Here is a 22,792-nt window from a genome sequence, read left to right as displayed (position 1 = left end):
TAAGAACTAAAGTGGATAAAGCACTAAATATTGGGGGAGTTTTTAAAGTTCATTTATGAAAAATTTACAAAAGGATGTTGTATTCCCAGGAGACTGTATCACAGGATCATTTAGGGAAAAGATTACAACGCATTTTCATTGTATATACTAGTATGAGTGAAAATCTGTCCTCCAAATTAAATCTGTACTTCACAATCACCCTATTGTACCATTGTCTAAACTTTCCATTTCTCTGGGGTTGTCTACTCTAAAGTTATTTTCTTCTTTGATATTTACTGTAGAGAAAGTCATTATTTATTATTCAGTCAACAAATATACTGTGATAGTAGGAGTGAGAAATTCATTCCCACATTATTTACATCACATGCTACAAAATTTATGTTTTCTCAGAAGAATGAAATAAGAACTATCTCTCAGGGGATGCCCATGAATTGGGGAATGAATGAAGAACTGGTGATATAAGATTGTGGTGAAATACTGTTGTGCAGGATGCTTTCAGAAAAATCTGAGAAGACTTATATGAACCAATACAAAGTGAAGTGAGCAGAAGCAGGAGAGCATTGTACATAGTAACAGCAATATTGTATGCTTATCCATTGTAACGGAATGTAGCTATTCTGATCAATATAATAATCCAAAATAATTCCCAAGGATTTATGTTGAGAAATGTTATCCACTTCCACAGAAAGACCTGATGAGTCTGAATGCACACTAAAGCATATTTTAACTCCCTTTACTTTTCTTGCATTTTTGCAACATAGTAAACATGGCAATAGTTTTTGTATGATTTCAAATGTATAATTGATGACATATTTCTTGTCTTCGTAATTGGTCATGGAGAGAAGGAAAGAAGAAAAAGAAGTTGGAGCTAAAAAAAAACACTTAAATCATATTTAAAATAAATAAATAACACTTTTTTTAAAATATCCATAATGTAGAACATGAAAAAGATCTCTTTAGTTTAGATAATTGTGATTTGAGTAAAATTCACACTGTGTTTTCCTCCCCATCTCCTCATTCTGTTTACAAATTGATGGTTCAAAATGGAACATCATGATTAGATGATTCTTTAAACTATCTATTGCCTCACAATAAATCTCCATATACCAACTGATCACCGGAAACACAGAATGGAATGATCTTATCAATACATTGGCATAAAAAAGCAATTCCAGAATTGCCTACCTTTCCTTCCTTGACTATTTATATTGTATGCTTGTGATAAATTCATTTTCCTTCCCTTTCTCTCTTTTTAGCAACATCTATCTCTCCTTCTTCCCTTCTCTCCTTCTTCCCTTCCTTCTACCCTTCTGACTCTGTCTTCTGTTTCTACATTTGTCTGTGTCTATGTCTCTTTGTCCGTGTGTGCATGTCTCTTTTTGTGTGTCTCTCTGTGTCTCACTGTCCTTTTTTCTCTCTCCCATCCTACACTTCCCTTCCCTTTGCTTCCTTTTCCTCCCTTCTTACCTCCCTCCATCCTACTGTAAGGGGTATGATCTCCTCACAATAAACCCAGGAAGTAGCTAATATTGACAGCTCTGGTAATCATAAATAGCTGAGAAAATATCTTTAAAGGAAATCCTAATGTTATGTACACGTAAAGTAGCATTACCCAGGTCTTCCTGACTTTTCAGAACCATTAAGCAACCTACTTGCCAAGATGATTATATAGAAGAAATAAGAATAAGGACCAGACTTATGACTTCATTGGTATAAGAAGTTTCCAGAGAAAAAATCCCTCAACGAAGGCAGATACACATTCTCTATAACTTCTTGTTTTAGAACAGTGATGTCAAACTATGTCAAGTAAAAGATGAAATGACCGAGGAAACAAAGGTTCAATCTCCCAAGCATATTGATTTACTAATAGAGTAACAAATCAGGACCAGGACCCTTCCCCAGCTTAGAGCCAGACCCCAAATGCAGACATGGATAACTGACACAGGGCAACTATTCACAAGATGGTCAGAAAAAGGACATTCTCAAGGTCTCTCTTAAGAACTTTAGGATTCAGTATATGACATAGGAGACACTGGCACAGGACCACCCAGCATGGGGTATCCTCATCAAGATGCTCTATGAGCAAAGCAGAATTGAAATGGCTCAGAAGAAATGTGCAGTTAGACAAGCACCTGAAATGTTCATAGGGATTATTTGTGCTCCACCTGTGATAGAGCGTTCTGAGCTCTATTGTCTGATCAGCCTCAGTTGGACACACTAACGTGACTCTCACATAATGAGATTATTTTGGGCCTTTTTGAGAAAGAAGGACAATCACCACAGGCAGAGGCAAACTTTTATATATTAAAAAGAACAAAATAAGACCAATTAATTAAAAGGAAGCAATACAACATTAGGCAATTTGATTTCAAACCAGAAGAAAGATTAGGAATCTTCCAAGTTAGGAAGGAAAGAGAACAGGTGCAATTCCCTGAAATCAGAAAAGAAGAGGTCCCACTCCCCAAAGTGTTTGTAAACAAAGAAACATGGAAACAATAACTGATTGATCAGTAGGGAACCAGTCCAGATAAGACAAATAGGCTGTTGAAATGTACAACTGTGAGAAAATACCTTGCATTCATCTTCAGATATGAATGGGTTTCTGGTTAGCATAACCTAGGTTATTGGTTAAATGTCTAAACAATTAGTGGTAGTTTAGTTTCCCAACCACCCAGGACTAGGTTCAAACAAAGCAATAAGCTTTTACCCCAATCCCCACAATTAAATAAATTTTCTCACAAGAAAGAAATTGGACTGGACCCATAATTGAATAAAAAAGGAATTGAGCTAGCTCCAGAATTAAGTCACAAGATGGAGTCAGAGTGGTTCATTCAATTCCCACAACTAACCATTTGTTATTCTAATCCCTTCAATTCCCTCAAATTCCTCAAAAACTCAGAAAGAAATAGGATCCAGTCATACCTATGGATCCTCATGGGCCACTTATTGACTTAAAAACATACATTTACACATACAACAACACATGTAGCTCTTATTTGTCAGCAATTATATGTTGTCAAGACTTCAAAACCTGTTCTCCATTAACTCATTATTAAAAAATTATCTTTGGAAATTTGGTGAATGTATCTTAATACCAAACTATACAAATTCATTTCCTTCAGAATTTCTTATGAAGCTATGACCCAAGGATTTCACTATTGAGAAAGACTGTGATTTGTGCCTTTATCACACTTTAAGATCCAACTCTTTTTTTAAAAAAAAATCCCTTTTTCTTTTCCTCTCTTATACTTTGGGGGAGGTCAAAAGATGATTCTGTCGCCAACATTATCTATTAATAAGAAATTTCTGTACTTTCCCTAATTGGAATAGTCGTAATTTTATATCTCTATTCTGACTCTTCAGAGAAATTAAGGGAGTAGCATTAATAAGAAAATTTGATCACCATGAGAATGCAATGGGATGAAAACTAATCAATATTTCATAGCCACAGCCACAGAAGCTAAAATAAAAAAGGAATTCCAAAGCCCCCTACTCTCACACCAACATTTTACCTATATGGAAACTAAGAATCAAAGAAATGAGTCTTATAAAGCTTTACAAACTCAGTTTGGAAGGAAGTCAGATATGAAATGGTCTAAGACCTTGGATTTGGCTCTGTACATCATTTTATATCATTATCAAAGACTTGGATAAAGGGACAGAAGATATATTTATCAAACATGGTAATGATGCTAACAGGGGAATAGCTATCATAGTAAATGGCAGAGAATGGCATTAGCTCATCTAGAAATCCCAATTGTTCTTTCTCATTGAAGCCCATTTTTAAATAGCCTATAGTCAAGTACAAACCTCTTGGGACTGAGAATTCCCAATAATCACTCCTGAAAGGTTATAACTTCCACTTTCTTTCCTTTGCTTCCATGCTAGACTCCTAAATTTTTCTCATAATATCTTGCTGCTGGTAGGCATTCCCCAATCCCAAACAGACACAATTAGTGGAGATACTTATCCTCCAAAGGAGACAGAGATGAAACTTTGGGATTTCTGACAAGACTGATCTAATACCAGAGAACTGCAATATTTTCATGCAAAAGTGGGTAATGGGGACGGTAGTTATGTATTTCCCAAGAGCACTGTACTTGCCCAGGCATACCAGCTTAAAGATTGCTCCTTAATTTTTCTTGCACACAGACCTGATTTGTATGTTATTTCTGAAGAATGCCGAAAAATTAATTCAAGTTCACTTCTTCAATTTGATATTGTACCTCTTGTGTGCAAGTAGTTTTTAAGGATAATAAATACAAACACCAAACAGTTTCTGTTCTCAAGAAGATTCCAATCTCTCAGAAACTTCCCTGTTTCTGGGCATTTCAGAGACTATAGATAATTACTACTTTTCTTTAGGGTAAAACTAGCATCTAATGTATTTGCCAAGCACATTCATACTGACATTTTAACTTCTCTGACACCAAAAACAAAGAAACAGGTACCATAGCCCTTTCTATTGTTGACACAAGTGGTTCTATCTTGCCTTGGTGTTTTTGATCTATCTTATATGAAATGAATTATTTTTATGATGTTCAGGAACATCAAAGAAATACAAGAAACTACTGTGTAAGCAATATTCTGAACATAATATTCAAAAAAAGTTACTTCAATGGTCAAAAAAATAGGGAAGCTCTTTCCACTGGGATAGAGTACAATCTTCTATGCCCTTCCAAGGGCTCAATTTTTAGCCATATTCTTTTATAGTTCCACAGAAACATAACTGGTTGCTGTTAGAGACTCTCTTCTAAATTATTTTAATAACAATTTGACTGATCATTATTCCCCATTCATCATATGAGTACCCCACCTCATGTTCTAATCCTAAATTTCCTCAGTGATAAAAGGATTTCCAAGAAATTATTGAAAACCATAATTGCAGAACTTATATAAAGCTGCATTGGTAAAAGAAGCTTCCATGGAAATTTTCCTTCTATCAAAAGAATCACGGGTCTATTTCTAAAATCTTTTATAGCATTTGTTAACACTGAAAATATACTACAGTTTACTTGCATCTATCTCTTATCTTTTGGACCACCTGCAAACTTCAATTCCTTGGAAGCTAAGGTGTTCCATTTTTTCCAACCATCCATCATTACTAAGAAAACTTTAATTTAAAATATATATGTCTTTATTTTAGGGAACAAGTTTGGATAATGAAAAAAAAAATGGCTCAACTCACACTTTCCCTTCTATTCAAGCCATGTTCATTTACCATGGCTGTCCCAAATCTCTTCACCAATGCAATAACTTGGTAGACTGGCTATCTAGGTAATGAATGGGGTACATCTCATTTTAAAGAAGAGGAAATTGAAACTCAGAGCATTGAAGTGAGTCACAGGAGTAGCTAATAGCAATGCCAGTATTCAAACACAAGACCTTTAGCTTCAAAACCAATGTTCTTTTCACAACATCCAATTATCTACCACCATTTTGATTTGACAGTTATTTCCAGAAACTCTATTAATTAAAACAAGGGCCAGTGGGTCAATTTAGTAATTATGTCAGTGTAAGGGAGAGCAATCAGGCAGGGAGAAACAGGTGCCAATAAAGCTCTTACTGGTTATACCACGTTCAGCTGACAACGGAGGGCATTTTTGTTGGCAGCTGCTCCAACCTTTCATCTGGGATTAATTACTCCCCAGGAGCAGTCTATCTGGCACAACAAAACAATTTTCACTTATCAACTGTAAGTATGAGATTAACAAAAGTCACAATATTACTGGAATGAAACACCAGGCTATAATATATGCTATCAATAGTGAAGTGAATAGGATTTTTTTGTTTTTCTCCACTCTTAATAGAAAATGTTTTCCTTTTTTAAAAATGCAAATGGACTGAGGCTTTAGCAGAATTTTTAGTCTTCAAATTCCATATCTGAGAAATATTTTTCAATGTTTTATGTCTTTACATGTTAATTCTCCCAGTGGAATGCTCTGATCACTTCACACCTCGGCTCTAAAACCTTTAAAAGATTCCTTCTCCTAAGAAATAAAGTTCTCATTCCAAGACCCTGCACAAGCCAACTCCAATCTGTTTTTCCTGCCTTATTTTATCCCGTTCCTTGTCACATATTCTATGCTTCTGTGAAATTGAAATTACTTTCATTCCTTGAATATATTCTGTCCTTTCTAACTTGGCTAGCCTATTTCCCATGCCTAGAATGCTTTCCATCTTACTGGCTAAAATATGGATGATGATGTTGATGGTAATGATGACATTAACTATGATTAATTTAGTGTTTTAAGATTTTCAAAATACTTTATGTATATTAATTCATTTGATCCATACAACATGATGAGACACCAACCTAAAGATTGTGTCACATAGCTAAAAAAAGTCTGAAGCAGTATTCAACCTCAAATCTTCCTGATTACAAGTCCTATTCTCTATCCACTATGATACCTACAATGGTTAAGTATAACTCATCAATGCCTTCCTATAGTGTATGGATATTTTATAGATATTATACAAAGGATTCAACCAACATATGGACAGTTATGATAAGTCCAGGATCATCTGAAAAAGCAAAAGTGAGACAAATAGCTTAAGATAATTTCTCATTATCTTAATGATTTTTCCTTGATTTTATCTGGTTAAACTCATGCCATTTTCTCCTATAATCTACCATATCTCTTACTGTACTAGACCAATGGATGTTTTTGATAAGGGTTGACATGAGTTTGAGTCCTATAAAGCAAGTCAATTCTTTGTCCCCTACTTGTTACTCACCTGACCTTTGGAAAATCACAAAATCTCTAAGCCTCAGTTTATTTCATCTATGGTTATCTATTTCTCATTTATGGGGTTATATTTTAAAAAAATTTAAATCTCTCCAAATTCCATTGTTATTTAAATAATATGAATAAATAATAATAGAATTAGATACATCAGTGACCATAAAACCAAACCCATAAGCAGAAGAGAACCCCAACATGACATAATATGAGAGAAAGTTTTAATATGGGATGTAGGAGAAAGAATACAAGAATGTTTGCTGCATGAAAGGGAATGGACAGATTCGCATCTAAATTTGAAGAGTGATTTTTTTTGTTGTTGTTTTCTCCAAGGCAGGAGTTATCACTCTTTACCTCTGTTTGTTCCAGTATTAACAAGAGGAACTGATGACCTTTTGACAACCAAACCAAAAACAGACTCTGTGCTCAGCACTAAAGATATAAAGACATAAAGGAAATAATCCAGGCCTTTAAGGAACTTCCATTCTGCCATGGAATACAATTTGTAGACAGACAGACAGACAGACAGACAGACAGACAGATAGATAGATAGATATTGATAAATAGTTATCAAATACCAAGTAATCTGGGAGGTATATCACTAGTTGATGGGAAGATTAAGGAAGTCTTTGTGTAGAAGATGGTAGATTGAGCAGGATGTTAAAAGAAATGGGAGATTCCAGGAAGAGATAAAGAGAGAAGGTATTCCAGGCATGATGTATGGCCAGAATAAGGTACAGATATTGGAGAAAGAGTCTTTTTTACCCCATAATGCTCTTTCTGAATAATCCTCCCAGAACATTGTTAGAGTTAACTCTGTGTTTCTGGAGCTAACTCCCTACAGTGTTGAATACAGATTTCTATTCTTCTATTTGGGATTCAGGGCTCCTACCCAGTTACCTGAGAACATGGGCAGATTTCTCCTGAATCCTATGGGCCTCTGGTTTTACTTGCTATTTCACTTTACTAAGAACAATGTGTACAAGGGTATTTTGAAATAATCAATAGCATCAGATCATTCCTAGGAAAAGTCTTATCACAGATTTTAACTTAATTTTCTAGAATCCACCCCCTTCCTTATTTATTTTGTCCCAATAATAGCATTAGTTCAAGTTCACTACCAAAAGGATTATAGCAAAGTAATGTTAGATCTTCATGTTAATTGAATCTGAATTTGCAATTCAATTCTTATGCTGATGTAGTAATTGATTTTACCAAATAGACTTCTCTGAAAGAAATTACAGAAATTAATTTATTTTCATGACCTTGGAACAGCTCAAAAAGACAAGATTGTCAATACAAAACCCCCGGCTCTGAATAATCTCTTGTATCACTTAGAAAAGGACAGCTACAGCTTTCAGTCTTCAAATATAAGCTCACCTACTTAATATGGTTTCTGTGATATCCTTCGTGAAGACAGAGATCAAGTAGACAATTGTTCAAAGTCTCTCTCCAATTCGAGGACTCCTAGGATATTACTAAAGCATATTTTGGAATTTTCTGTACCAAGTAAAGAAGGATCATCCAAAAAAGAAAGAAAACTAAATCAGAGATCCCTGACCTCCATTACTTTTTGTCATGTCATGATCTCCTTGGCAGTCTTGTCAAAATAACTTTACAAAACAACCACCACCATTTCACAGATGTCAGGTTTAAAACCTCCACTCAAAAGTCAACAGAATAACTTTATTTGGCACCAGTCGCAGGAATAATTCCAAACCTATAAACCTAGCCATATTTTATTCTGGAAGGAGTTAAAAGAAACAGCTTAGACGAAGGTGATTATTTTCCATAGAAGCAAAACTCACTAATAATGGCTTTCAGTTTCACTCATAAAAGCTGCTAATTCAATAGATTAAAGCATATTTTATTTATGACAAGAGCCCAAATTGCAATAGTCTGGCTTGCTTTCATAGTCAGTATCTAATGAGATCTTATTTGTAAAAGCACTTAGCACAACGTCTGGCAGATGGTAGGCACTTAATAAATGCTTGTTCCCTCCCAAGCTCCTACCCCTCACTGACCCTGAAACTCTGAAAACAAAGAAAAACACTAAGCCTCTAGAAACCTTCCCCATCTTTGAGGTAACTGGACACCCCACGTTGTGAAGGTGCTTTTGATCTCTTCTTGCCTCTGCATCTAAACTTCTCGATGTTACCTAGAGGTTCTCAAAGCACACCCTTGGTGGGGAACAGAATCTCAGAACAACAGGTCATAAAAGCAGCAGCTGTTATCCCTCATAGTTTTAAGGTTTTACCAGAAACGTTGCTCCCTTGTAACATAGAGACAATATCTAATAGTATAATCATACACTATGCCCACAGGAAAAAGGGGCAGACGTTCTCTTCCCTCACTGCTTCAATAGTGACTAACAACCTACAGAAAAGACAAAATTACATAAATACGTCATGGAAACTTTTTTGAGAGAAAAAGGCAATGGTTCTCTTCTGCTCCAGACACTCATAGAGGTTTTACTCTTGTTCTGTGAACAATCTAGTTCATCAAGAGGCAGAATACTGGTCCGTTCTAATTGAATTTACAAGTACTGGTAGATTTATTAAGTTCCCTCTCAGGGAACATTGGATTCTTTTCCCACAACATAATAAAAATGCAATGACACATAATCAGGAAATGGCTTGTCATTGTCCACCAGCTCAGTACTGAATCAGCCAGCGTCACCATGTTGCTGGTCAGGGTGGCAATGAGCCCCTGATAAAAAGTGATCAAACCGGAAAAATAATCTATACATTCACTACACTTACTATAGTTACCACACACTCACTTTTAATGAATTATAATATAGTTTTTCTCTCTTCTTAAACTATTCTTTCAAAGGCAACCTATGATATTTTCTTAACGCTGAATTTTCTTCAATCTCTTCAGTGTTTCTGCATCTTATGACATTTACCATTTTCCATTTTGTCTGAATATTCTCTTTTCCTTTGACTTCTCTGATGCTGCTCTCCTGTTTCTCCTGAGTGTTTAATTATTCCCCTTGAATCCCCTGCTCCATTTCATCCTTTTTCTCTCTCTTCTAAGTGATGGGTGTCCACCAAGTTTGTTTTTTTTTTAACCTCAGCTCTCTTTGCTTTCCATTTTTTAACTTTGACAAGCTCAATAAAAGATATGAACTCTTATTCCTGTACTGATACCAACATCCCACTTTCTCCTCCTTTCTGCTCATGGAAGACTTGATTGTTTTTCCCTCAAGTCCCAGTCTATATGCCATCTCTTCTGAATTGAAAAGGTTTTCTTCTCTTTCTTTTCACATTTTCCTAGAATACTTATCCAATTTTCTCTTTTCCTTTTCTCTCCGTCTCTCTCTCTCTCTCTTTCTCTCTCCCTCTCTCACTCTTGCTCTTGCTCTCACTCTCACTCTCTCGCTCTCATCATGTTACATTCAGCTATGAATTGCATGTAAAATATATTCTATCTCCTTCAAATAAACTATAAATTCTTTGGTTCTTAATATGTGCTCAATGATTTTAACTGTATTAGAGTAGCCTAAGAATAAATGTTACCATTAACATGATTATATGCATTAACACCTTTAATTTGAGCAACTCTTACATCCCCCTCATTCTGCTGGAAATCTTTCTTTGCAGCCCATCTTCCCTACCAATCTTCAGTTTAAAATGTCTATTCCAAATAAGTGAAAGTCTATTCATTATATTTCAAACATGTTTTATATTTTCCAACCTTTCTGACTTTTCTTATGTCTTTCCACATTCCCTGCAATGTCATCACTGCTCCTTCATTCTGTACAAATTTTTACTATTCAAGGTCTATTGTTAAGTCCTGAATAATATGTCATAGGCACCCCCCCTCCTTGCCATCAGAACTGGGAGAATTAAGTTTAAAAAAAAAAAAAAAGAATGAGGGCCTAGGAAAAAAACTTGAAGCTCTGATCTCCCTTCGTGTACTATTGTGTCATAAACTCCAGGTGCATTATCTCAATCCTTGCTAGGATAATCCTTTTGAGTATTGCCCCTCACCTCACTGTCTCCTGTCTTTGACTTTCTTATCTTGACCCCTATGATGTTAAGTTATGATCCCTTCCTGGAATTATGGCTTGTCCATCCTCCCAGTGTCTTTGCCCTCCCCCCCATTTGCCTTTTTCCCCCTATAAGATTGTATACTTGGGTTATGTATTCTTTTGCAAACCTTAGTTAATGAAAACCCAAATAAACTCTCTGCCTCAGTTTATCTGCACCAAACGCTTTGGACAAGAGTCCCATTTGGTCAGCTAGCCTAAACTCTCCACATGAAAGATTAAAAAAACAATCTTGACTTCCCTCAGTTTCTCCAGTATTATACTAACTCTACCTTAGCCTTCCTTAAGCTTTCTTAGTCTGCTTCAGCACTGAATGTCATCATCCTCATTTAAATTCATAGCACTTACTGTCTATATTTGTAGTTTTCTGCCCTGTTTCTGGACAGAATTTATATTGAACAGACAAAGAAATGCTACCTTGACGTTTGGAAGAACTTAATTTAAATTCTAGTTCTGATATTGTGTGTAAATATGGATAATTAAGTTACTTTGCCTCAATGATCCTCGATTTATTCATCTCTAAAATGGGAATAATAGTGCTTATCTTACCTACCTCATGTGGGGTATGAGGAAAAGGCAGTATAACTATTAAACCAACATTGGGCTGTTAGGGAATTTTTAATTTCTATACTGGAGCAGTGGTGTCAAACTCAAATAGAAACAGATTTTTATGGGCTGTAAATTGACTTAGAAAACCATAAATTAAGAAGATCTATTTTGTGTTGTATTTTTAATTATTTTGTCAGACATTTCACAATTGTATTTTCTTCTGATTCAGTCCACGTTTAGGCGTTTTAGGGCCTTGAGTTTGATAGCTACATACCAGAGTATCAAATTATACAACTTTAGATACTCAAAAAATGCCTTGAAAACAGGAGATTTAGCCCAAAGTTGTATGCTTTCTCTCTCATTATAGATCTTCAAGAAATAGACAGAATTTAGCATCCTAAAAGAAGGGACTTTTGTGGCAGGAATATGTTGAAATAGATGGATTGCTTCCATCTCTGGGATTTAGGGATAAAATCTGTAGGACAAGTGGAATGCATATTCCTTGACAAAAGTGTAGTTTAGATTTTGTCTTTGAATCTCCAGGGCCTTTCACATAGTAGATTCTCAGCAAAGGTTTAATTAAGTTGACCTATTTCATAAGATTTGTTGTGAGTCTCAAAAGAAATGATGTATACAAGTTCATAAAGGTAATATTTATATAGAGTCTTAAAATTCTCACTTGTCTCTATGTCCCAAAAGCATTGAAGAAAGGAAAATGACCTTATAATGCTTATGACAAATGCTTGTAACAATTCTTTTCATGCTAACCCCATAATGGAGTGTCTCCTATTGGGGAATGCTTAAACAAATTATAATATGCAGATGTCATGAGATATTATCATGTCATAAGAAATAAGAAAGTCGATGATTTCAGAAGGTACCCGGAAGACTTCCATGATGTGATGCAAAGTAAGTCAAAATAGGAGAAAAAAAATCTGTAATAAAACAAAAACTTCACAGAAAAATACAGCTTTGAAAGCTTTTAGAATTCTGGCCAATGTAATTATAAATCACTGATCCAAAGAAACCCTCCAAAGAAAGACATGCACAGTGCATTGAATAGAGCACTGGCCCTGGGGTCAGGAGAACCTAAATTCAAATCTGGCCCCAAACATTAAACACTGCCTGTGTGACCCTGGTAAGTCACTTAATCCTGATTATCTCGCAGGAGACAGAGAGAGACAGAGACAGAGACAGAGACACAGAGAGAAAAAGAGACAGAGAGAAGGAGAAGGAGGAGAAACATACAGTTTGAGCATAGTCAATATGAATATTTACTTTCCTGGACAGCATGTGTACATTAGTTTTTTTTTTCTTTTGTTCAGGGGAAAGGGAAAGTGAGAATAAAACATAGAAAATAAAATATTAAAAAATAATAAAAACTCTAGCAGATTTCTTTAAAAGTGTTTGAACATTTCAGCTAGTTTGATGCAATTTGTATGTATTTGGCACATATACAAATGGCACCTATACAAAGCCCATTATCAAATATGTAAATGAGTCTAATTGCAAATTAATTAATTTCTGCCTATAAGGACAAGTCCCACTGAGCTAATTTATGAATTTGTTTTTTACTTGATAAGAAAGTATATTTTAGCAAATGACACTTTTAGCAAAAAGAAAATGTCGCAATATTTGTTAAGTTTACAACTTTCTACTGGGCATTCACACACATTCTGCTTCCACCATCACCCTCACTTCCCATTTTTTATTCTGTTATTGGATTTTTAGCCATCTCGCATTTTGTATTAATTACCTAGAAACAGTCATTACACTGCTCCATTCTTCAATCCTTTCTTTCCCATGTCACCTCTATAAAAGTTCATTTATCCTATATCCTACCATTGCTGCTAATATCTAGGTGATCTGATAAACATCATGTGAACAATAATGTGATAGCTCATTAGTATTATAAATTATTTATATATAATAAATGTAAATTATAAATTATTTATTCAACAGATATTTAAGTAATACTTTGTATTTGGGCACTCAAAACATGTATAAGTCATAGTCTCTGTCCTTGGAGTAAAGGTGACATAAATATAAAACAAACTACAAAAGGATTAATGCAATTAGTGCCAAAGGTTTGTATAAAGCAATGAGATATCAAATGAAGAGAAATCACTTCCATGTGAGGGGATCAAGAATGGCCTCTGTCTTTGCTCACCTGAGTTACTGACAATGCCTTCCCCACTGGTACCAAACATTAATTCTTAAGATTGTCTTCTATGTTATTCAGAAAAATAAATTTAATGGTGGGGGTTTAATGCATCAGGGTATGTTTTATCATATGATATATTTGCAAGCTTGCAAGTGATCTTCCAAAACTTCAGTATGGGTGCACCATCTTGCTTTCTTTCCAGCCCAATATTTTTGTGGCCAGCTGGTATAATCTGCAGAGAAACTGTTCCTCTTTTACATAAATTTTTTTAAAAAATTGTTAGGAAGCCAGCTGAGGTTGGGACAGCTGAGATGGTGTTGCTGAAATGCTGCTCGTGTCTTAGACCTCCCCTCCTGCATGCAAATGGCTTCTTTGTCCTTGTTCTTTCTCAAGTGTGAAATGAGTCCTGCTTCACTGACTCCAGAGTGTTTTTAGCAGTCGGTTTCTGTTGGGAGGAGGAGCGGGCTGAGTTATGAAGAAAGACAATTCTTTCCACTGATGTTGTTGCTTTTTTGTACCATGAGAATGATGGAGAGGGGTGCGAGGGATAATGGTACATTCTATTGGGCATGGGGTCAGCTTCTCCTCTTACCAAGAAAAAAAAACTATAATCTATTCTTCTACACAAGTAGTACTCTATTTCATGCATAACTAGAATTCTTGTAGTTGTTTTCCATGTCATTTCTTACTAATACTGGTCTACATGTTAGAAATATTTCTGCTTTAACTTTAAAATGCCCGAAAGTATCTCAGAAACTTTGGGGATTTTAATAAAGTTGAAAGATAACCTAGAATAGGTAAAAGGAGGAATAAAATTAAAGAAGAAATTGAGAAGACAAATTTTAATAGTAATCATAATCATAATCATATCTTTATTAATCCTGGGAATATATGACCATAGAATCACAGATTTGGAACCAGAAGAACCCTTCAAGGTCAATATGTCATTTATATGCGTTCTGCAAGCCTCGAAATACATCCTATGCAAACATCTACATCTTAAATTGTACTTAAAAGTCTTATTTTGGGATTTTAAAAAGGGTCATTTCTCATCATTCTATTTTGCTTCCATTTGGATGGTAATCTAGTTGAATATCATTATACAATTTTAATTAGGAAAAAATCTTTTTTTGAGAAGGATTGTTGAAAAAATGTTATTACTGCTAATTTATTGTACCCGAGTTTAGCCAATCTCTTTAATTCCTGATGCTACAGGAAAAAGGCAAATCTTAATGGATAAGGTTTAAAACCGATGTTGTTAGATTTCAATCCTGGTCTCACTCTTGACATGAACTGTTTTTCATTTAGTCAAATATGGGATATAAGAGAATATTGAAAATCATAGCAGTTCAACATTGTTGAGAACTTTTGTGGGATTTCTTCACTTTCATTGATTAAATTTACTTATAGAGAAGAGTTTGGAATCCATTCTAATCCATTATTGAACACTATAAGCAAGTTATACTTTAGTATAGTTGGTTAGTTGGTTGGTGTACATGTTCAGTAGTCCCAGAAATACAGAGAGTAATGATGGTATCCCAAGGTATTATTATAGTAGGGAAATCAGAGAATTGATGGAAAGAAAAAGGAACAGTCCAAGGTAGCAGATGCCAGTTCAGGATCCCAAGATGGGGTGAGATGTTTAAATGATAAAATAAAGAATTACTGGAAACATTTTCAAGCATCTGTGATTTCGTTAATGTAAATCTACTCTCCTTTGTGTAGAACCATAAGTCTAGAGCTGAAAGAGGCCCCAGAAGCTAACTAGTCTATCTTTGTTACTTTAAAAAATGAGGAAGCTAAAGTCCACATAAGTTAAGTAATATTCAGGAAGTCACACAGGGATTTCTCATCAGAGGTAATCTATCTCAAATTAGATTTGAACCTTAGGAGCCAATGTCATGAGTCACTGTCACCAAAAACATTAATTAATCACCTGGTTTCCAACCCTATAGTGATGAATCTCTATTCTTAAATAGAACAGCCCTTGGATGTCAGAAAGACTTTTCTGGAGAAATTTTAAGTAAAGAAAACAGCTTTAGAGCCCAAGTGAGAACTAGGCAACAGGTCAGATAAAAAGAGAAAAGCCAGAGAGTTTCAAGGTAAAGGAAATGAAATCTGAAACTCTGACAAAGTTGATCTGGTTTCCTGAGGTAAATAGTAGATAACCCTCTATGGGAAATCTGTCTGGGCCAACACAACACCAGATCTTTCCAGTCATTACTCCTGATAACCAGTGAGGAGCTCAATGACCTCAACCACTTGGATTCAGCACATTAACTTGGAAATAAATGCAGGTCTTAAAATGCAAATGAAGCAATCTAACTGTAGAGGTAAATATCTATCCATTCCTCCAATATTATTTAAAAGAAAACTAAAATAAGAGTTGATTTTTATAAAAAAAAAAACTTAGAAATCAATAGAACCAAAGCATACTTGCAAGTGTCAATCTCAAATGACCTTTATGTTGAATATTAAATTAAGAAAATGCAACACAATTATAAAAAGTAACAGGATAAATATAATTTGCTAGTGGGAAATAAATTATAACACTATGTTCCATCACTGCATGGCAGTGTCTATTCTGTGGCCCTATTCATTCCAGATTTAGATCAGGGAGTTAAAAGTTGGCCATATTTTGTACTATATTTGCTCACATTATATATAACTTTTTTTTCTAATTACAAAGAGGTCACTGACAAAAAAAGTCTCATGTCCAAAAATATTTATAGTAACATAAATTTGTAGTAGTAAAAACCTACAAACAAAATAGATGTCCATTGTTTGAAGAACCAACTGCCATACACGAATGCAATGGACAGTTACTGTGCTACAAGAAATTATTAATCCAGTGAAAACAGAGAAGCATGAAAAGACATCCATGAACTGATGCAAAATACTGTGACCTACATATAATCACAATGCATAAGGAACAACCACCACAACATAATCAAAACTGAACATTACAGAATTATAAAGAACAAATTTAGTCCCAAAGAGATATAAGAAGACATCTTGCCCCAGTTCTTTGCTAATGTTTGAGTACATTCATGGACATGGAATACTGTATATAATATCAGAGGGATATTGTATCATTATATCTGATATTATATCAGAGGGATAAGGAATTTTAAATGTAGTCTTTTGGTTTTGCTTGGTTTTTTTTCTTCTCTTCTACCTTCTTTTTTTTTAAATTAACTGATTAACTGTTAACTGATAGGAGTGGTTAATGTAGCATTCCATAATTTTTTTAAAATAGTTTAATTGCTGGATTTCAATAGAATTGCTTGTTTGTAATTCTATGTATTTAAAAACATTATTACATGGAATCCATATGTTTCACCAGATTCCCAAAGAAATAAATGTCACAGGAAAGTTTAAAAAGCCCTTTTCCAAAGGATGACTCTCTTGAAAGAGAAGGAAGGGATCCATTAAGGAAATCTAGGTGCTTCAAAAAATCAATAAAAATCTTATTTTTTAAAATATTAGAAAATATTAAAGAGGATTTTATTTTGCTTAAGAGAGTAATTTGCTGACTTCTCTCTTGCTTACCTTTCTTCTGAACTTATCCTTTTCCTACTGTGAACTTTTTAGATAGCCATGAGTGTGCTAATTGTAGAAAACCTGGTGTGGAAGTAGCCTAAATCAGAAAAAATTAAAATGAGATAGATGTCAACTTTAATTTCTTACCTAGGTGAAATAAAAGGTCTATGGGTGGTTTTCTCATATATTTGAAAATCTCTAACCAAGCCAATGGTGATGATGAATGAGTTTTAAGGTTTAAAAATCCTCAATGAATATGATTTCATTTTTTCATTGCAATAACCCTGAGAGGTAGGTGATATTATTTACTCGCATTTTACAATTGAGGAAAGTGAGACAAACAGCTCAAGTGATTTGCTTAGACTTACATAACTAGTTAGTGTCTAATGACAGATGTGAATTCAAATCCTCATGATTCTTAGTCCTGTGATCTCTCCACTGCATCATGATTCCTCCGTATATGTACATTCAACCTATAAACTAGTGAAGCTTTTAAACCTTAGGTACTGCAAGCATCTTTTATTTCTTACTTACATTGGATAATATGAAATAGCTACAAAGTTAGAAGTGTCATTTTCAAAGCCAGGCAACCTTGGAGAATCCTGGGAAAATCTTTCCCCTTTTATTGAAGGATAAATAGAATAGAAGAAGAAAAGAAAGCATGTTTTCTTCTTCCCATGGAAAAAAAATGCCAAATTGCTATATTAGTAATGTCATCCTAACCTAAGTAATTCCATTTCTCAAATAAATGTTGCTTGCAAAATTCTCTTAAACTTAAAATATTTAGAGGGCCACTTTTTCTATTTGATGTTTTAAAAAAGACAAAAAAATCCCCTCAAATGCTATGACTCAATTTTAAGCTATTTGGTGTTTATAGAGCTTTTTGTATCCATTCCAAATATACCATTTCAAATGAAATCCCAGTAATTTTGCTAGATTAAACCATGAGACCACAACAATGTTTGTGAAGACCTGCTGTTACAATGCTTTTTTAAGTTTTGGGGGAAAAAACAGGTGCTAATTTACTAATTAGAGATAAGCCAGAAGCTGCCACTAAAAATAAATAATCAGAGCCTGAAGTCATTCTTGCAAAATCATTGCATTTGTTCAGGCTTCAGAGCTTAGCATTACTCATTCAAATGACAAATGCTAGCAATGGAGTCAGATTGTCATGGATTTAAAATGCTAGTGGATCAGAGAAAAGCTCATCAATTTGACTGGAAACAAGTACTTCCCATCAGAGGAGATGTAACCAGCCCTAGCTCTTCCTAAACTGGGAAATGAATAGTCAAAAAAGTCAAAGGACTAAAAGGAGTCCAGATTCATGGCCAGAGCCATTCCTCACAGCATCCAAGGTCTTCCACACTTGTCTTCACTTTACCTTTGCAGAATCATCTCATGCTATATCCTTTCATTACTTTGTAATCCAAGCAAACTGAATGACATACTCAATGCTTTGATCCCTCTTTCTCACACCTTCACTTAAACCATGTCCCATGACTGGGATAGACCTTCTCCCAAGCTCTCCTCAGCTCTTTCTCCAACTGTCAAAGTCTCTACTTCAAGTCAAGTCAACTTCATGTCAAGGACCAACTCAGATATCATCATCTTCCTGGAAATCTTCCTTGACCCTTCTTCTTCATGAGAAAAACACTCCTTCTTCCTCAAATTATAAAGTTTCTAATAGTTTATTATCAAAACCTCTCCTTTGTCCTCCCCACTCTTCTACCTTCCTTTAGAATTGTATATAAGTCTTACCCATTCTATAGACTAAAACTTCATTAAAATGATGTCTATGTTGTCTCTTTATATTACCAGAATCTAATCCCTGACATATAAGGTACTTAATAAAAAATTTGTTAAAGTTTACTTAAATTAAGCATGTCTGCAAAATCAAACATACTAAGGCCATAGATAAAAGAAGCCTATATATATATAGGCTATATATATATATATATATCATTTGAGTTATATAATAATATGGATCCATTTTTACTCTCATCAGACTTAATCTTAAAGATTCTGATTAATTCATTATGGTACAAGATTAATATTCCTTTGACAGGTTTTGTATTTCTTAAAAGTGTTGAGTGAAGAATGCTTAAAATAGAGAATTTCAATGAAGAATCCATGTTTGGAGACCCAAGGATTTGAAAGAGAAATTACAAGTGGTAGAAAAATGGAAAGAAAACAAAATAATTTACAAAATGATTAAAAGATGATACTACTATTTAGGATTTATTTTTTCTAAGTTCCACATCTCATGTTTCTGTAATCATTATTCTAGAGAAAGAGGAAAAGATAGTTGCAAATGGGCTAGGTAAATACTTCAGTGTCCCTTTATAAAGATTAAAGATGCAAAAAATTTTCAAGCTGTCACTACCCACGTTGGTCTCTGAAATAACCTTTTCAGTAGCAGTTATACATTACAATAATAATAATAAGTTGCTAATCATATTGTTTTAATAATATAGAATATTTTAACAATAAAGTTATAATATTTGTGTTCTAAACATTATTTCATTTGATTCTCACAACAACCCTGAGAGAGAAATATTGTGATTCTTCCTGTTTTATAGATGAGAAAATTGAAACTGAAGGATTAATTAGCTTACCCAAAAAAACACAGCATATAATTTGTGAGGTTTAAGGGGGGGAAATGAAAATAAAAAGATAAATTTAGGGCTGTAGATAAAGACATAAAAATTAAGTGGTTCTCCCCCTCCTGTTCCCTCTATCAAACAAGAAACTACATCTAACTTGCTAGTCCTTGAATTTCATCTTTTGTTTGTTCTCACAAGGTCTAAGAATGCTTCATCTAATTTTTGAAATGTTTTCATAAAGATACATCAAACTAAGAAAAGGAAAATATCTTATAAATCACTCTTCCTCAGATACAAAACTGGTTAATGGTCTTAAAGTTCCTTACAAGTCTCTGCTAACAATTGTAGTTATTGTTCTAAAATAAAACCAAAAAAAAGGGGAATGGGAAAAGTATATCTTGCTTTATTTTGTTCTTAAAATATAAGTGAACATTATGTGAAGGCAGAAAATATGTAAGGAAATAGTTTATCTTAGTCAAAGATTAAAATCCCAACTTTAAGACTTCATAAATTCCTATTTGTAAATTAGTATCCTTTACAGAATGAGGTTGTACTAAAAAGGAACACAATTTTTCCTTTATAGGTTTTACATAGCTAAAAATAGTAAAAAGTACTTAAATTTAGCCAATAGATAATGAATAAAAAGTTTCAAAAATACAAGACAAAAATTACATATGGTAAAAGAGTGTAACACCTCCCTGAAGTATAGTACAATGTAAATAACTCCAGTGGGAGGAGAGAAAAAATCCATACTGAATTTCCTAAATTTATCTATAATGCAAGTAAAAATTAGAAATCATCATCATTCAGTTGTAAAACTAACTTCTGTATTGAATAAGAGGCTGAACTATATGTCATGGAAGGGCACATGATACATAAAGTATGCAAATTAAATTCTATTTAAATTTGAGGGAAGTAGTTTATTGTCTCCTACAAATAAGACATATTATTTTCCCATCTCTAATTTTTCTAAACCTAATAAAACTTGGGATCTTAGATTTAGAGATAGAAAGCACATCAGTAACCATCTAGTTTAGTATCTGTTTTTTTTCTAGAAAGGGAAACTGAGGGCCAAATAGATTAAATGCTTTGCTAAAAGTCACATCACATAGGTGATAAGTGCAGAGCCAAATTTTGAATCCAAATCCTTTAACTTCAGCTAAAATAGTCTTTCTACTGTACCACATAATTTTCTAGGTCTTCATATATAATCATGCCTAAAATTATTCTGTTTTTCAATATTCACTCAGAGAAGAAAATACTTTTATGATTTTTATAAGGAAAAACATCTTAGAAAAAAATCTTCAAATACATTTTGCTGAAACTCCCCACTCTTAATACCACCCACTCATTGCACACACAATTGGGGGCCCTGGTGAGACATATAAATTTTTCCAAAAAATCATTTTCTAAAATATTAGGAACCAGAGAAAATGGAATTATAATGAATATCAGATTACCACCTTAGTGAGAATGATCAAGACTTCCTTTTCTGAAGTAATGACTCATATTTTCACCAGCAAACCTTTTATCGAAATAATCCTAACCAAACTAAGGCTCTTTTCCATTTATAAAATGTCCCTTGACATTAAATCATTTTGAACAGAGAATAATCAAGAGATCTGAAAGCTTTTGCATAATACATTCTTATGCTAATATTTAAAATCTCTCATATGTTAGAGAACCTTTTATTTACTGTGAAACTAGTTCTGAGACTGTGCCTTCCCACAGGAATAACCTTTTTCAAGTCTTACTCTTGAATTCTTAGAAGTAGATTGATGGATTTTGGGGACCTAAACTGTAATCCTTTTAAGATTGAAATAGAAGAGATGTCACTTTCAACCAAAATGTCTTCATAAAACCGTATATAATTTCTTTGGGCCCAATCATTAGCATTTATGATATTTCTATGCCTGGAGAGGGGGGTGATCACCAAGCTGCCAGAGCAGCACTAGGGGACCAGAGAGTTGGAACGGAGCCCTTTTCTCGCCTAGGGTTCTGAGTCTAGCTGAAAATGAATACTTCTGTCATGTCTTGTTCCTAGGCTGGGGGAAAACATTATCCAGTTTAGTCAGCACACCCTGGGGGATCCCAGCACTCTGGAGATTTCACAGGAAATTTGTCTTTGAGAAATAGGTCTAATTTACCAAGTGTGATGACCCTGTCCTCAACTTGGCTGGCTGGGGAGACAGTATCTTAGCTGCTCAAGTGTGCCCTGTGAATCATGAAGTATGTAAGAGAAGTCATGAATAAGAGAGTTTCAATTTAGAGCGGAAACTGGAGGAAGCGAGTCCAGATGGCAAGCTCAGAGCCAGCTCGTGGGAAAGGAAAGCTCTATTACTTACCTGTAGCACTTTGGTGAGGTTGTTAAAAAGGGCTTGGCCAGCACTAACTTTGTATTTGATGCCTCTGACTGTACCATTTTTGCTTAAAATGTTGACTCGTCTGGTACCAAACCCCTTTTCAGTGGTCGCCCTTGCCAACACGAGCAAGTTATCTTGGTCGTTTTCGTGTTCATCCCCCTCCGATCCTAAATGGCCATTGTGCTGCCCTTCTTGGCTTGGTCTGCTGCAGTGATCACAGCTGCTGGCCCACTCAGAATCCAGGGAGTCCGAAGGCGCCCCATCCTCATACACCTCCTTCAGGACTCGCCCGCTGTAGGATGAAGCGATCCGAAATCGGACTTTCCTCTGTTGCCTGTCCCCTGCAGACTTCATCTCACTCCTAAACATGGTCCCATCTGCCCGAGGTTACATCCCTCTGGTTCCAGTTGGTGTTCCACCTGCCAGCGTGTCACGCTTACGACAAGATCCAGGCTTGTTTCGAGGGATGGCAGATCACGTATGGAGTCATCCTGTCAAGGAATGGACAGCGCCTCTCGGCAATGAATAATGAATGCAAGCATGTGTGCTATGGTTACCTTTAAGCTAAACCCTGCAAAGTGATCCCAGCCATGAAATATTGAAGGGGAAGGTTTGGGCCCTCACAGCGCACACCTGAGTAAGAGGACCGGCAGGGAAATAGAAAATAAGTGTAAGAAAGGAAAGTGAATGTAGAAGGTTTGGAGCAAAGAGTGGTCCTGGGAGAAGGATCATCTCTCTCAATGTCCTAGAGGAGGCAGAGAGAAGATACTGAT

The 22,792-nt window shown here is 34.9% G+C and overlaps 1 protein-coding gene across 1 annotated transcript in view; it reads right to left on the bottom strand.

Annotated features, from left to right (window-relative positions):
* Positions 1-22,451, bottom strand: part of GRXCR1 (glutaredoxin and cysteine rich domain containing 1) — a 101,247-nt gene extending 78,796 nt beyond the window's left edge. Inside the window, exon 1 of the mRNA XM_051965547.1 lies at positions 22,002-22,451. Coding sequence (XP_051821507.1) covers positions 22,002-22,388 — 387 coding nt within the window. The 5' untranslated portion in view covers positions 22,389-22,451. The remainder of the gene's footprint in view (positions 1-22,001) is intronic.
* Positions 22,452-22,792: the final 341 nt, after the last annotated feature.

This window comes from Antechinus flavipes, chromosome 6, assembly GCF_016432865.1.
Source record: "Antechinus flavipes isolate AdamAnt ecotype Samford, QLD, Australia chromosome 6, AdamAnt_v2, whole genome shotgun sequence".
Lineage (NCBI taxonomy): Eukaryota > Metazoa > Chordata > Mammalia > Dasyuromorphia > Dasyuridae > Antechinus > Antechinus flavipes.
Note: the sequence above shows the minus strand (reverse complement) of the source record. Positions and strands in the feature narration are given on the sequence as shown.